General features: G+C 37.2%; 1 protein-coding gene across 1 annotated transcript; it reads right to left on the reverse strand.

Annotated features, from left to right (window-relative positions):
• Positions 1-1,018: 1,018 nt before the first annotated feature.
• On the reverse strand, positions 1,019-14,373 carry LOC136282943 (uncharacterized). Its single transcript, XM_066171087.1, has 7 exons — positions 14,304-14,373; positions 14,170-14,208; positions 13,400-13,726; positions 11,995-12,246; positions 6,873-6,996; positions 3,594-3,665; positions 1,019-1,106 (listed from the first exon to the last, which is right to left on the reverse strand). The coding sequence occupies exons 1-7, from the start codon at positions 14,371-14,373 to the stop codon at positions 1,019-1,021; spliced, it is 972 nt and encodes a 323-aa protein (XP_066027184.1).
• Positions 14,374-16,914: the final 2,541 nt, after the last annotated feature.

Below are 16,914 nucleotides of genomic sequence, written 5' to 3' on the forward strand. Positions count from 1 at the left end.
TTGGAAAGTTAAAGTGTATATGACACGAAAATTTTTTTACTATTTTTAGGTACTTAGATTTATAAGGTAAACGGTTTGAGAGTTAAAATTTGACAAAAAATGGTTTTAAGCATTTTTTTCCGTTCGAACTTCGCGCGAACGCGGCCTGAAATTTGTCTCCTCGACCGCGCGGTCAAAAAGTCACATGAGCTGAGGCTGTGACGTCAGGTTATTGTACTCTCACTAACGACATGGCGGAAAAGAAGAAGCCAGTGAGGAAAGGTGGACGCCATTGTGTCGCCGGAGCGCCCAACAATCAAAGCTGTACGAACACCAGCTACACGCCAGGCATCTCGTGTAAGAAACATTGAGACTGCCCTCGCGAGAACAATTACGTAACGAGATATATTGTTTTGTTTGTACAGTGCAGAAGTGATTCTGTTGATTGACGGACACGTGAGCCAAGTAATAGAATACACTTTAATTAGTACCTTTTCGAAGCGAAGACGAGTGGTTATGCGAAGTTACGAAGTTTAGGTTTTACGATACGAATTAGATGTTGTAGTAAGAACGAATCAATAAAAGAAATCAAGAAATTACGTCTCCAAGTTTACAATATCTCGATGCACCAATTTCCCGTGGATCGCGCTGTGAGAGAGAAACGTTTTCTGTATTACAGTAAAGGAAAGCCTAAGGTGTGTGTGATATGTGTTAAAGGTGAGGAGCGATTGGAAAAACTAAAGCAAATCCCGAGGTGTTTTCTGTCTCAAATTGCTCCGAAATCACTTAACATACAAGAGCATGGTTGTGTTACTCGTTTTCTTGTTACTCCGTTACTCCTTTCCCCGTTACTCTGTTTAGTAACATCCCCATCATAGAGGGAAGCTCAAGTTTGTGAAGGCCACTACTTAAAATAAGTTGACTAGGCCGCGTAAGAGGGGCTGCAACCCGAAGTAATTATTTTTCTTCATTGTTTTCTATTTATTTATTTATTATTTATTATACAGTTGTCCTAATTTTTTGTTTTGCTATTTCTTGACTACGTCGTCAACTGCCTAAAGCGAGAAACCTCAGTGTCAGGAAACACTCCTGGCAGTAAATCCTGGAACTTGTTTTTGGACAAATCCCTGAAACCAATAAGTCATCACAACGGAGCGGGAATTATGCTGCCTATGATGGATATCTTCTCCTACATCTTGAAAGCACATGACACTTTTCAAAGTTCTAGAAACGTTTTCATTTGCTTACAATTCAGATTAACGGATAATAACTAGTTTGACATTTCTCTATCCTGGAGATCCTATTGCAAAACTGAATGCGTTCAAAGCAATCTGCCCACCACTTTCACACCATTTTTGTTCTCTGAGTGGGGGCGCACATTTTAGAATTAGAAGAAGGCAAATAATTTAATCAGATTCATTGCCTAAAATTAAAACGCTCAAATTTAAAGAAATGTAGGAGACATTATTTGATCACCCTCTGTTAGATTCCTTTTAAACTCGCTGGTCGTATATTCGAAACTTTAACTGACCAACCAACGAACGGCTTCCTCGGAGTTTCCGTCCTGACCGCTTAAAGTACTACCGCTTATTGTTCGTTTTTCTCGAGGACCATTCAATCGCATGGTCGAAAATGCACCTGTAGGTGACCACTTCATGCATTATCGTCTCTGTGCAACAAATTTTGCCTAAGTTTAGGATCCTTGGGTATTTACGCGACCCAAGAGATTGGAAGACATAAGCAACGTGGTATGGGGAGAGAAGAAAAGCGTCGCGCTGTTTTCGAAGTCTATGATGTTAATATCACTTTCTTTATCGTCTACTTTAACTTGTTCATTTTATGACTGAATATTTCCGAAAAAAGAGAAATAAACATATGAACACGGCTCTTAATTAGGCAGCAGAGGTAGTTTTATGGCTGGTACGGGAGCAAAATAGTTGTAATCTCTTGTACGGGAGACAAAAGCGCAAAAAGTGTGGTTTTCAAAAAGACAAAAAACGAGTCGTAAAATTTTTTGGCTCGCTCAGTTTTTTAACTTCGAATGTTGATAATGTTAAAGAGGGTTTCTTATATAGCTTGCGCAACGTCAGTGCATGAAAGCGTTATTTTAAAAAGGACGCGAAATAGATTGAAACATCATTTTGGGTCAATCGGAAACGGTGCGGAAGTTTTTGTCTATGAAATGCCGTTTATAAAGTTGTAAACAAAAACATGCAACTAGAGGGCGAATGTTTGTGAGTTTGACCGTTTACGAAGTCGTTTTGGGCTCAAAGAAGTCTCAGAAGGAATTTCATGGGCAGTAAGAGAGATAACTGTACAAATAAGGTGTGATCGTAAAGATGCACAATGGGTAAAAAACGTCGATGAAGTCGCAGACAGAGTTTATCGAGTGGCGCATGCGTAAACAGTTTAAAAGAGCGCGATTACAAAAAGACGAGGAATGGGTGGAAAAACATTTGGCTCATTAAAAAATGTTTGAACTTTGGACGATGATGGAGCCGCAGTAAAAGGTTATTTTGAAGCTAAGTTCGAGCGTCAGCTGTGCGAAAGAGAATGTTTTTCAAGCGCATAGTGGATCGAAAAACTTATTTTTCCCGATGGACGCCGGCGCGAAGATTGAACTTTCTTAACTCCCTCTCATGTGTCATCCATTTGATAAGCAACATTAAGATATGAAAAATAGAGTTTAATCTAGAAATGAGGAGGAGCATAGACAACATTTAAGAGGGGTGAGGATTTGAATCAATTATCTTGATTACCTGTTCATGCGTGTACCTTCATGGAAACGAAATTAGAGATCAAGGGACAAGAGTACTTTAATGAAAAACTGTTTTTCTCCAATTCAATTCGGCCGGGGTTGTCTTAGAGACGTTAACATTTCAAATAAATCCCACCCTGAGACTACCACCTTGACCATCTCCAGAACTCGTGTTTAAGTTTAAGCTTTGAAACTAAAGGATATTCGTAAAGTTAATATCTTTTGCGGGGAAAGTTCTATAATAGAGCTCAATGCTTGAATAAGCTGTCTAAAGATAAAACTATAAGAATTTTCCAAAACTAAAACAAAAACTTGTACCCGGAATCGAAACTGGTATGTCACAGGCACACCATGATCCTAATAGATAACGCATATTTTAAAGCCAAAACATTCCTTGGTAAAATCACACCACCTCAGGAATATGAAACCTTATTATCGACTCAATGGGCTAAAGAGGGTTAAACAGCGAAGATTATTTACCAGTTATGTCATCATGTTGAACGAGTTGGTGACACATAGTGAGCATCATCGAATTGTATTGCTTGAATTAATTTCATAACTGGATCTAACCATGATAAACGACATTTTGATATCCAGTTACCATGGTACACTTAAGTCCCCTAGGGATGTAGATAAGACTCTTACCGGACTCCAAATAAATATGAAATGTAAGTGGACTAAGCTGTACAAGAGAAGTTGCCAATCTAAGAAATATTGTATTGTTTTATATTTTTTGACAGGATGTTCAGATTCCAACTCATTCTGATATGAAAGCCCATATCATGTCTCTATACATCGGCACGTGATTATAAAATCGTTAATGAATGTTCGTAAGCTAAAGAAACGTCATTCTTACAGATATTCCAGCCTTGTGTTGTTACTAAAGGCCCCTGCTGGCAAGTTCTGCAACTTGTTTTTAGACAAGTCCCTAGGAACAAATTAACAAATCAATTACCTATTTAAAAGTGCTGCGTCGGTGGAAGAGTGTAACTTATTTGATAACGTAAATTAGCGATTTGCTCTGACGAAGGGCTAACGCTTGAAACGTTAGCTTTGAAACTATATACGGTGACCAATTTACGTTATCAAATCAGTTGATTATACCAAATTACCTAATTATTTTATTTACTCCACTGGTAACCTGAATTGCCTCGCTTTCAAATATATAAGAGACTCGTAATGTCCGTATGGTGCTTGATAATTTGAGCTTCACGTACAAATGAATCAGCTATGAGTTTTTCGTTTAACTTCAAACCATTTGCCGATCTCATAATGGCTGAAAAGATCTGATGAAATGTACATTCATAAGGATTATCCTTATGTCATTCACCTTTTCGATCAAGCAGTGACCATTTAAACAAGATAACCTTTATCAACTAATGGATCAGTAAACCTCCTCAAACAATTCGGTTTGAACGTTTTAACCAATTCCACATCCACGAGGAATATCCGTAGTGAACAATTGCTTAACAAGTTTTGACCAGTTTTTTTGGCTCAAACGATTACCATAGCAACACTTCAGTCTACTACAATGTCATCTAGTTTTAGCTTTCCGTCTATATCACCCAAAAATGAGTTCGGTGAACCCAAGATTTGATTATTCAGTACCAGTCAGCATTTCATGACTTAGCCCTTAAAAACTTTTAAAAATATCACTGGAATAAATTTGGAACCATAAATTATCGAAAAGCTATGATAGTGCTGAAACTATCTTACAAGCTTTTTTGTTTTCAAAGACTTAAACAAACCTACCTCTTTATATGCTAATTGCAATTTAGCATGAAGAAAAGGCGTGATCAATAAACTCGCTTTTGAGTGACAAGCTCATACAGTTAAAATTAAGGTTGTTTTTAAAATACCGCATAGTTAAAATGGTAAATTTCTGCGGCACGGAATTAAAATGTCCCACCTCATTAAATCTTAGGTTTATGAAAAATAAGAAATCTTCTTAAAGCCTCCGTAACGGCCATGGGTTTTCGTAATGAGCTGACCAAAATACGATTTTCTTTCACTTGGCCTCGATCAAAGGGAGCGTGTACACTTGAAATGATTAATTATATACTAAAGATAATTTTCGAAAATACCAGAGCTTAATTTGACCAACGCTTTTGCTGTTTTACCAAAACCAGCAAATAAAAAATAAATAAATATGCAATGGTAATGATGCTCACGGAAACACCCGAAATGTTTTTGTGGCTAACTTAGAGGATAGTAAATACATGTAACAGTCAAGTTTTCCTCCACAGCAAGGATCAGAAGCAAGTGTTTATATTCTTAGACTAATTTCAATGCTGCGCTCAGAAGTAATTCTGTCTTACTTTGTGTAACAGCTCTAAGTGACTTCTTTCCCATGAATATAGAGGTTAGCTCCGAAGGCTTAAACTGGGTCCGATCTACTACTTGGCTCTTAGCAATAAACTGATATGCTTCTCATGCAGAGCACTTTGTATAAAGCTGATCTAAGATATATCGACGATTCTCTGTTTAGTTCGAGTATTTTTACACTGCAATGGTAAGTGTTCTTTGAGTACGATATGAAATAATGAACTTAAGAAATTTACTGAAGTCCAAATTTTCAGCTGATCTCAATATCGTTTTCTTTTACTTATCTCGCCGTGTAACTTCCCAAGCTGCTTTACTTAAGGCATTAAGTTTTTTCGACCTAAAAGTTTTACAGAGCCGGAAGAGAGCTTTAAAAATATAGTAAAGATGGACGAATTTTTTCCAAGTTTATCATGGATGATCTATTTCCCAAGTGAGGGTCATTTCGCCCGTCAGTGTTTATGTTCTACGTTCGAATCGAGCAACAGAATAAATACTCTAATATTGATGGTCCGACATAGATACCTTATCAAAGTTTACTCATCACTCAGAAATTACATATCACATGGAGGTTATCTCTGGAAATACTTTGGTTATGTCCAAGAGAAATGATAGATTGACACTGATTTCGTTACTAGATTCAACGGGTTTTCTTTGTGAGGTTGTAGTTGCTGGTGTTGTTGTTTTTGTTGTCCTTTAACCGACTTAACATTTGCAGGTGGGCTGTGAGGTCTAACTTACTACAGCCATGATCAAGCTCAATGCGTGGATCTTTACGTGGAATAGCAGACATAATAATTTTTAAAGTGAATTTTGTAAATCAAAATGCATGAATTTAGCTAATTTGCGAAATTCATGCAATTTGATTTGCGAAACGCACCCGAAGAACCTCACTGAATGAAACATTATTTTCCATCCGTTAATTTTCAATACAAAAGAAGTTGACAAAGTCAATATGACTTACAGTTTTATCAGATTAGAATTTCTGCTGAAAACTTCCTTCGGCAAGTGCTTCAATTTGTTGTTTGATAGCGTGCTGCAACAAAAAAGAAAGTCAGTTTAAACTCAAATTGTGAAAGGATAATCAGCAGCTGGCAGAAAAACCGTCATCTGTTTTTACCGAATGAGTGTCCAAAAAAAAACGCCGGTAGAGAAACTCTTTATCGAAAGTAAAACCAAGTCAATATCTCAAACTCCTGCGTAAATCTGACTGAAAATTAACCTTTACAACATTTTCAAATACATTGAATATGCTTTCACCGGTTTTTTTACATTCTACGGTAAATCAGTTGGTTCTTCTTTCATTTCAACACTCTGAATGCAGATAGAAAGGGAAAATCACCCGACGCATCTGGTTCAACAGTTATGGAATGTAATTCTTGTTATTTCTCATGAAATTTCTTATAAAATTACAAACGACCATGAAATTATTTTGTCTTTCGTATAACCTTCTCGTACTTTAGGCAATCATTGTGCCACTTCCAAATTCGAACAAAGGCCAAATTTGAGGCTTAATCGTGAATTGGCTGAAAACGATTGCATTTTTCATATAAATTCTTATTAGCGCTGCCAAAATTTCATCCTTCTTGACGTACTTCTGTGGTGAGTTTTTCATATGTAAGTCATCAACAAGATTAACAAATAACGACATGATTTTGAGTGCAATTTGATGTAAATAAGAGCACTTGTAAATCTGTCAAAGACGGACTCGTGCAATTTTGTTGTCTTTGAAAATTTTTTAGTATTTATTAACATCAAATTGCACTCGAAATCATGTCGTTACCTAAACTTATATGATGTATTAAGAACTTACAGTTTTCCTGTAGCTCGGGGAATTTTCTCTGGAATTGACGTAAGCTGTTTCGTTCCACAGTCGGCCGATACTAAGTTCTTCATGTTACCTTTAAGGACTTTGCATTGGCACCGTTGAGGGCACTCTGACAAACAAAAACAGGCTTCCATTAAAAATTGATATTTGAATCATATCTGTTTGTTCGAATCAAATTGATGATGGCACGTTACAAAGTATATCATCCGTTTAGCTAAGCATTGTTCAAAATCATGCAAAACTAAAATGCTCTCTCATCGAAATGAAGACATATTTCACATCACATTTTTTATTTCTATTCAGCCGTTGGTGCAAAACAGCACATTATATGTTCGCACACCGAACAATCTTGTTTTTAAACCATTTAGCTCTCATCGTACACAAGACATGTTCAGATAAAATTTAAGCGGGAAAAATACGCTGTGGTCCGCTAGAGTAGTTTGGCGCACGCGATGGCAGGACATCTGACCCTCAGTTTTCGTTTGATGGAAACGAGGAATTTGAGTGACGCTTTTATTCGAAAACCTTTCGTTTTTATTCTGACTCGTACCCTGGGCCTGGCCACTGGACGCAATTTGGAGAACAATCGGCTTTAACGAGTACTTCTCCTTCCAATGGAATAATCGAGGCCAGCACAAGTGGCGCAAGCTGCAACCAAAAAGATCGACAGGAAAAAAGAAAGTGGAATACGATACATGGTCCCAAGCTCAAACCATGACTCCACCGAACGCGGAGACCTCGACTAAGGACGGTTTCGAAAGCGAGCTCTATTTAATAGAAGTCTTCGCCCTCTACGTCTAAGATTTGATACTAGCCGCATAGAAGCCTGCTGATAATGTACCAACAAGATAACAAACGCAACGTTGTTTTGTAGAGAAAGAAAGCTGCGAAGATAATCATTCGATGACGATCCATTCTTGCTCAGTAATTCGAGCGAGATTTTTTTCTTTATCCTTCAGTAGAGGGAGATGAGTTCGTGATTGACGAATGTGTCAATCAACGAAGTTTTGATCAAAGGATACTAGTTCGATGCGACTCGGCCCTTAAATTCTCTATTTCAAATAGATTCAAATAGACCGACTGAGTAATCTTCTATTTCCTTATGTGACGTATGCGGGGAACGACTTAAAGATGGCTATCCTAACCGAAAAAAGGCTCTCACTTTTCTATACACTGATTTTATTGTGTGCATTGCCTCTTGCATAGTTGAAGTAATGGAGAATGCGTTTAGGTTAGCAATGGGTACCGTCAACTAATCACTTTTCAAATGAAAATTAACAGCAGGTGTTTGCATCACTTTCTGGTCGCTACATTTGAGCTCAGGGGAAAACCACACTGACGTCACTTGCGACTTTTTGCTAGTTGTTTATTTATCCATTCTGAACAATTTTGCGATTATTCAATAGTTTGAACAGCACAGTTTTTGATGGCATCACAATAAAAGTTGTTAAATGCAGATCGATTGCAGACAGTATTATTTCCAACAGGCTTTGTCACTTGAGAAAGGGAAAATCAGTTCGCCATTTTTTTATGTTATTTGGATTAGTTTCTCAGCGTGATCAACCGATAAAAAACAATTTATATACAACAATTCAATTTTTTTCCTTTCTTAAATTGATATAAATCAATTAATAATGGTCAGAAATCGATGAAAACCAAACAGTAACAAAATATGAGGAATAGAATATTTGAGACCTGGTTTGATTCTCTCTCTAACGTAGAGAAAGATCAAGACATAATATACTTCTTTGAAAAAACCGCACTATGGAGTTCTCCCTAAATGGTTTACCAGTCCTTGAAGTCCTAAATGTAATAACTGTCCTAAATGTAATAAAGTACTAAATGTAATAACATTTGGTCCTAAATGTAAAAAAGTCCTACGCGGTAAATGTGTCGTCAACGTAGCGTAACCAAAGCGGTATGGTTTGTCGGCAACTTGCAACATCGAGGAACGCGCCCTACATCAAAGGCACCTCTGAGGCTATCGCGCGGATCCTACAACCTTACAACATTCGCGTAGCTCACAAGCCTATTACTACTTTACGACATTTACTGACCAACGTTAAAGACAAAGACCAACCCAACAACAGACAGGGAGCGATTTATAAGATCGAATGCTCCGACTCCTCCTATATTGGTGAGACTGGTAGAGACCTTAACACGCGACCAACTGAACACAAACGAGCAACTAGAAATGGCGATGTAAACAATCACATTTCTGAACATCACCGACAAACTAATCACAGAATCGACTGGGACTCTGCTAAATGCTTAACCTACAGTAAAAACTATTTTCAACGACTGACTTTGGAAAGCTGGTTTACCAACTTAGAACAGACGCCTCTCAACAGATGTCAACAACTACCGGCACCTTACAAACGACTCATTAACGACGTGAACAAACCGACCAACAGGCCGACCAACAACAGACGGATCGAAACCGACCAATGACTGTTTACAAACTCTACACGAGTCTTCCAGCCAATTACATCTCGGCTAAACAGACCAATCACGTTCAACAGAGCAGACTTTATAACATCATCGACTGACAACTACTCTACACTTGACTCTGAAGATGACTTCCGCACAGGTTGTCGAAACGTCAGTCACCAACAACAGTTCTTTTCAGAACTACACTCACCCGGACGATCACACTATACGAACTACTGATACTCCTGGGTTCAAACCATTTACTTCACAAATTTACTACAATTGATGATGAACTTGCATGCTATTGTTGATGTTATCGTTCATGTTAAAGTCTTTAGAAGTGATGCACCATTTTAGAGCAGTTTGAATGATTTCGCTGTGTCACATGTTAATCGAAAAGAAAATTATTGTTATCAGTAGCGTTATTGAAATTTTGCACATCAATGTTATTCAGTGTCAATTGATTCTAATGAAGCATTTGAGTTCATTTTTAAGAATGACTATCCTGATTTATTCAATTTTGAACCTGGGGTGTTGCATTTCCAGCCCTCTATGGCTTTACTCCACCTCAGTAATCAGTTCATGTACCATATGACTATAAGTGGAAACTGTTGAGCTTTCTTTTTTCATTCATATATTTATCTATTCATTTTCTCCCCTCACGGCGGGGAGAAGGTGAAGACAAAAAATTAAATATAAACTTGAGATCAACTTTAAAATGTATGTTTTCCTAATATTTCGGTTCGGGAACTGATGAATCCGTCATAAGGGGCTAAAGGGAAAAAATGAATGGTGAATGGTTCATTAGACCGCCAACTGACCATCATGTGTTGAATGGTGTAGCTCAATGGTTCAATTTGACTCTTTCGTGGAAAAAAGGCAACATGTCAAGACCTGTAATCGTGAAATGGGATAACATATCATTGGTCAGTCGATATCTTGCTCTGCAAGTCACATTATCATATAGCTAGCATCGCACGCGGGCAAGATGAAGTGAATCCTGTGTTCTGATTGGCTACCTTAGCGGGCATGATGGGCCCACCCTCGCCCGTTCGGGATCCCCCGTATTGATCCCACGCAAGAAAACTTACAAAGTTCGTAACTTTTGGACAATGTTTTTATATATACATAGAAAAAATAAACGAACCTCTTGGGTTTATTGTGCTGCAAACACAGTTGGCTTTCACTATCGGCTCTCGAAATAAACAGGCCATTCTTGATTCTTATCAAAGCGAAATCTTTTGCTATACAATGAATCCTTTAACGATTAAGCCAAGAGAATATTAACTCTCTTGTATGGTCAAGATTACTGGATATTAGCCTCGTTCTTTTTCTACTTTTTTATGGACCGTGACTTCGTCTCAGTCCATAAAAACGCACAAAAAAAAAAAAACTCGGCCAATATAGAGCCATTTTGACCTCACGTTCGGTCAATAACGCATATGAATATATTTTATGCAAACCCGTACAAATCTGGCAAGGGAAGACAGTACAAAAAATGCCTTTCTGAGCCCAAAATTTGTCTAACGTATAAGTCGGTGGACTTCTTTTTCCTTGTAATTTGGTTCATCAAGTGTTAACTTCAGCACTGAGGACAGAAGTATTTCGTCAAAATCTGTTACACTTAAGAGTCTGAGCCAATGATATAGAGAGAGCTATTAGTCAACGTTCTCGTTGCTTCTGCGTCCGTCAATTTGATGCCAAAAGCACATCAGTATTAGAATAAGATTTTGTAGCCAGTGCTTCTCAACCTACGTCTTTAACAAATAAAAGGCCGCTGATTAATATCAGTGAGCCCGCAATATCCCATAAATATTGGTCAGAGGATTCTTTGGTGCAACAGCTGTCACTTTAACATCTCAATGTTAGCGCAGTTAAACGATTGCATAGGAGGCTTATTACATTTAGGACCGAACGTTATTACATTTGGGGCTTTATTACATTTAGGACCAAATGTCATTATATTTAAGACTTTATTACATTTAGGACAGTTATTACATTTAGGACTTCAACAGTCCACCTCATGATGTAACAGATTGCATATCTGACTTCCAGTACAATTTCAAACACGAGGCTCTTTCTATTCCTTCTTTGGCTGCTAAGTTAGATACAACGGCTGCTACAACTTCGTTTCCCAAGACTTCTTTCACAATGTTTATGAGAAAAACACTGCTCTAGAATGTATTCAATAAATAATCTTCTTAGAGCAAGGCGAGGGTAATCTATTTGTGACAAGATGGTACCTTAGACAAGAAAATCCACATTGTTTGTTGAAAGACAAAACAGTGGCTATTAAAAAGACGCAATTATTGTAAACAAGTCGTCTCTTTGTCATGGTACATTGAATGAACGCTGCTCTCTTAGATGCAGCGCTTTTCAATATCCTTGCTCTTTCATGTGGCCCTTTTTCTTGGGCAGCGGTCCATCGAGTCAATTAACAATTTTTTAAAAGCAAAAGTATCAAAACTAACCTTTTAATAATTTGAAAAATAGATACTTAGTTATTTTGCGTTTCACTTCATAAATATGACTTTCAGGTTACCCTTGAAAAACATTGTAGAAGTTTTATTCTAAAACCAAAAATCCTAAAATTGACTCAAGACAAAGAGTAAGGTTTACCAAAAGCACACACAACAACTGAGATCCCCTTGAAGTAAAGAAGTAACTTGAGACTTACTCTCGACAACAGGACTGATGTTTTTCCTCTTCAGCTGGCCATGGTCGTCCACTTCGCAACTGTACTTTGTATTTCTTTCTTCTTCAGTGACATTAATTTGAAGTCGCACACTAGTGCTGTTTTGCACAACAGCGTCATTCTTTCTCCAAACAATGTGAGGAGCTGGTCCACCTTTCGCCGGGCACCACAGAGATGACAAATGGTTGAGCAGGAAAAACTGAGTCTTTGCAACGTTTTCTAGGTCGGTGGGAACTAAGCACAAACATGAATATATGTTATTCGCCAGCCGGGAGGTCCGTATTGGAATAAACTATGCCCGAGGTCTGGAGTACCGCCTGAGACAGTAGGCCAAGGGCGGTACTCACCTTAGGCTGGTGAATAATATTTTTATCTTTTTCCTCAAACTTAACGAAATTCTTTCCAAAAGAACCCGAATGATTAAGGGTTTTATTTACGGCAAGATCTTCATAAACTGAACAACTTTTGAGTGAGTAAATGGTAGTTAAAATACAGGTGATGCAAATTAAAGAGAGAAGCTTCACGTAACATTTTCATTTGCGAAATGATAAAGGTGATTTAAAAGGCTTCCAACAAACTTTGAAACATTATTTTTACAAGTATCTGTCACAATCTGACTCCTGTCAACTAAAGAGAGCGTTAGAAAAAAAAGGGCATGTTCACCTTTGAAAAAACAACGGAACTAGTTTGGCAAGGACTGTCACGACAATGTTTTCTTCAAAAACAGTCAATGATCTTACGGAAAGTATCATTCACTCATATCGACGATTAATGAATGTACGAAGATTTATCTCTGTTCAGCAAGTAAATGGCAAAGAAAGTAATGGTAAATAAATTCAAATCTTTTATTTTGAAGTTGTGAGAGTTTGCCCGTTTGTTTGCTGCAATTGCTACAGTCGCGTGTGTAAATCTGGTCTTTCCTCCATAAAAACTTAATTCGAATAAGACACTTCAAGAAGACACAAGGGAGTTTAATGCGGCTTTTTCTCGTTGAATTACTTCAGTTTCTGTTGTACAATTTACGGTTCAAATGTCCAAATTGAACGGGCTTTTCTGTCAGCCAAAGTGATTTGAGAGAGCGAAAAGTGATGATTAATGAGTTATTCATCGGCTTGAGGTAGTAACCGACGCCTTTGCGTAAAAATACTTCTCAGCCGGAAAAACGAGATAAATTTATGAATAATGGCAGCGAAGGTGGGGATGTACTCAGCGACTGACGAAAGCGTTACCGTGCCCGTGGGCAGAGGTAGGAAAATACGGACCGCGCTAAGAACCAATTAGATTGCAGGATTCGTTACCGTGCCCTCTTAGAAAAAAATAATAAGAAATATCCAGAATAAATTATACCGATCAGAAAATCAAAACATTTGAACCTAAGAATACTTACCTGTTGCATTTAGTGCTTTTCCCTCATAACTGCTCTTTTGCCAGTGTCTACGGTGAGGTGAAAATCTTAACCGCACGTTATGTCCACTGGATCGTACAGTAACACCACTAATGTATCTTCCACAAAATACACCCAAAAGATTTCCAGACTGATTATAACCATCACGGATCTCAAGATATTCCTCATCAGCACAAGGTGCTCCAGTTAAGTTATAGTCCAGCAATAGGTCCAATTCTATTTTCACATATTGCCCTTTTTCTACATGAAGACGGTGGGTTGTATCAAAGTCTGGGATATATCGGGAGTATACTTCTGCAATTATTGCAACTGTAACAAAGAACATAATTTCACAGAGGAATTAGCAAACATTCTTTGCACAGTTAGTTCATTAATGACTTTCTATCTCGTTTTTTTAAGCCTCCGTTATTGTGTGCTTAAACGACAATGTAACATCATTAATAAATATGATAAACTTTGAGGTTAGCTTCATAGGAAAATTTTCCCTGTACTTTTCTGGTACACCTGAAATATAAGGAGGATTTATTCTTCATAAATCGGTGAGCATGTCAACCCTTTAAGTCAGTAATTAAGAACTGATTCATGCTGCGCCACTTGAGTCAAATGTCAACGGTTATCTCTGTGGTAAGCATGGATTTCACACGTAATCTTCGCGCAAATAACACTGTTCTTGTTAAGAGCCAAAACTACTATGGTGTGTCTCATGCTCGCTCGTGAAAACTACAGGTCTTAAACAAGCGCAGCCGACTTACCAAAAACAAAAATGAAAGTCCGCATGTTAGACATCTTTCCTAGGAAGAAAAGTAAATGAGTGTTAAAATAAATTTAAAGCTATTTTATATGTAAGCCTTAACTCGGCACCTCAGCATATCGATACGTTGTATACGTTGCGATTCAGTATCATCATCGGCTTCGACCTTATTTTCTTTGTCTCGTGATTGGACCAGAATATTCATGCCTTAACGACTGAGCGTTCCCCGGCCACTGTACGTGGCTATATCATACGGTGAATGTTTACACTATTTTACTATTTTATTTTACTTAAAATGGAACTTGCAGGTTAGTTAATATTCCTGCAATAAATATTGTTCAATTTAAATTTTTAATGCTGTTTCCAAACATTTCTTGTTATTAGGAGACTTACAGCAACATCCGGCATATTTCCATTGACTACTATTTTATCATTGTGTCGCACCGACCCCAATTCTACTAGTATTCCATACAGTGTTCTTTATGAAAAAGTTGCGTCGATAAATGAAATAAAAATTCGTCGTCGTCACAATTTTATTAAGAAGTCAGTTACTCATATAACGGCACAAAGCGTTATGTTCTCTTATCCTCGTTTTTTTTTCCCTTATATTTTTCTCCGGCAGTGTAGCGTAAGACCCTACTTAAATTAATTTCATCAACAGTTATAATACAAAAAAAGCTTCAAGATTACCTGAATAATGTTTGTTTCATTTCTCCGCTAGAGTGTTTTATGCTGCAGTCGCACTTACCAACACAACAAATATTTTATTCACGTATACATCAATAAAACCCTAACAGATGTTTCAAGCTGGTGGATTTATACGTAAGTTGCTAAAGTGGAGGCTCGAAATATATTTATCTCAGGTAGCCTCTGAAGAAGAGTTTCTCAATGTACCTAACAAATCTGAACTGGAAAAAAAAGATAAAAACAAAAACAGTGTTCGCACTAATTGTGACAAAATAATAACGTAAATCATTTTATTTTGAGGAGAAAATCTTTTACACAATGATGTCAGCCTCTGGCCCTTCCTGTCATTTCCTCTTTGTTTAATAATTAGCACTTCAAATGCCTCATTCTTATTTTGGAAAGGAAGTTTTAACACCCGCTAATACTTCATCCTAATCTGTGAATCAAAACATTTATACCTTCAACTTTGTAAACTGGAAATCGATTGCAAGACTCGATGTCTTAAGTTAAGCACTGTTCAAATGCAAGACTAACCTTTAATATAGTTGTAAGTTATATTAAAGAAACTGTAGTATTATATAGTTGAAAACAGGCTCGGTAAACAAACTTGTTTTCCTCTTTCCAAGAGCTAACAATATGAAAAATAATTTGAGTTATAGCGGCGCAACCCTTTGGAATAGCTTACCCTGTAACATTAGAAAGTCTGGTTCATTAAACCAATTTAAACGCCTTCCCCATTATAATTTTTAAACACACCAGTTATGGAAATCAAGCTTTTAAGTGGCACATTGTTGTAAGTTAATATAATGTTAAGATAAGGATTTTTAGGTTCTTAGGATATTAGTCACTGTATTGGAATTTTTTGTACCTGATGAATGTTTTTTACCGCGTATAAATAATGATTAAATAAATAAAGTTGACGAGAAAAAAAAGGAAACGAACTAAGTGACCATAATGACGATGACAAACGTTAATGTTTTCACCTTAACGAGAGCGAATTCAAAGATAACACGATGAAAAAGCATGTTAACAATGTTATATATTATTCTTTTGTGCCTCTGTGTATTCACGTGCTCTTCTGTATTTTAACCCCTGTTTATTGGTCCTTTTGTCCCAGTAAATTTGCTGAAAATTGTTATTAGGCTACCTTATCTAAACCTATATTGAAGAAAATAAGCACCCGAGTGACATTTGTTATAATTGAAGATCTGCACATGAAACCCACGCGGAATCTAAACGCATGCAATTTAATTATTTCCCTATAGAAAATTCAAATCACAGAAAAAGGCTCTCAACATTTAATGACGACAAAATTTCTAGGATATGTGTGATTCTTTGGGAGGCCGTGGAAGACGTCACTGTAATGTTCACATATTTTGTTGCACTTCTTCTCCTACCCAAGAACTTGACGCAGAATTCAGTTATTATTGTTTGCCCAACTTTCTAAATTTTGATCAGCTTAACAAGACATTTCATGTAGAAATCAGGCTTGTTGACAATTTTAAATTGTTGAAAATTGAATTATCAGTAAAAATTCATTTAAGTGTTCGCATGAGCGTATGTCTGTGTTCAGCTGAACGCAGGGAAAGTGAATGAGAAACTTTAGAGGGAATTGTTTGTCTCAGCTGGTTATTTTGCTCCAAGTTTTACTGGTGTCAAGGCTTTCTGAGTTTTTCTTTACTCCATACTCATTAGAAATATTAGTAAATAGTGAATCTTTCCAAAAATGCCACAATGTTATCTGCAAAACGGGACCATCTCAGTCATGAGAGGACCCGCGGACATACTACAAAGACACAAAGAAAGTGAGAGAAGCTCTGCCATAAGCAGCCGAGACTTGAGAATTTTAATCAGAACTTTCCGTGGGAAAATTGGACTCTGAAAAACCGTGAATTGTTTGGCTAAATAGCAATCATTTTCAGTATGGCAGAGGGCGGGGGGCGAAAGAATACTTGGAAATAACAATTGACGAGAGTAGGGGTCTAAAGGTATAGTCAAGAGGTTCTCTTCAAGGATCTTTCCCTGTTAACAACCAATTTCACATCAAGTGACCGGTTTA

The sequence above is a fragment of the Pocillopora verrucosa genome, chromosome 1, assembly GCF_036669915.1.
Source record: "Pocillopora verrucosa isolate sample1 chromosome 1, ASM3666991v2, whole genome shotgun sequence".
NCBI lineage: Eukaryota > Metazoa > Cnidaria > Anthozoa > Scleractinia > Pocilloporidae > Pocillopora > Pocillopora verrucosa.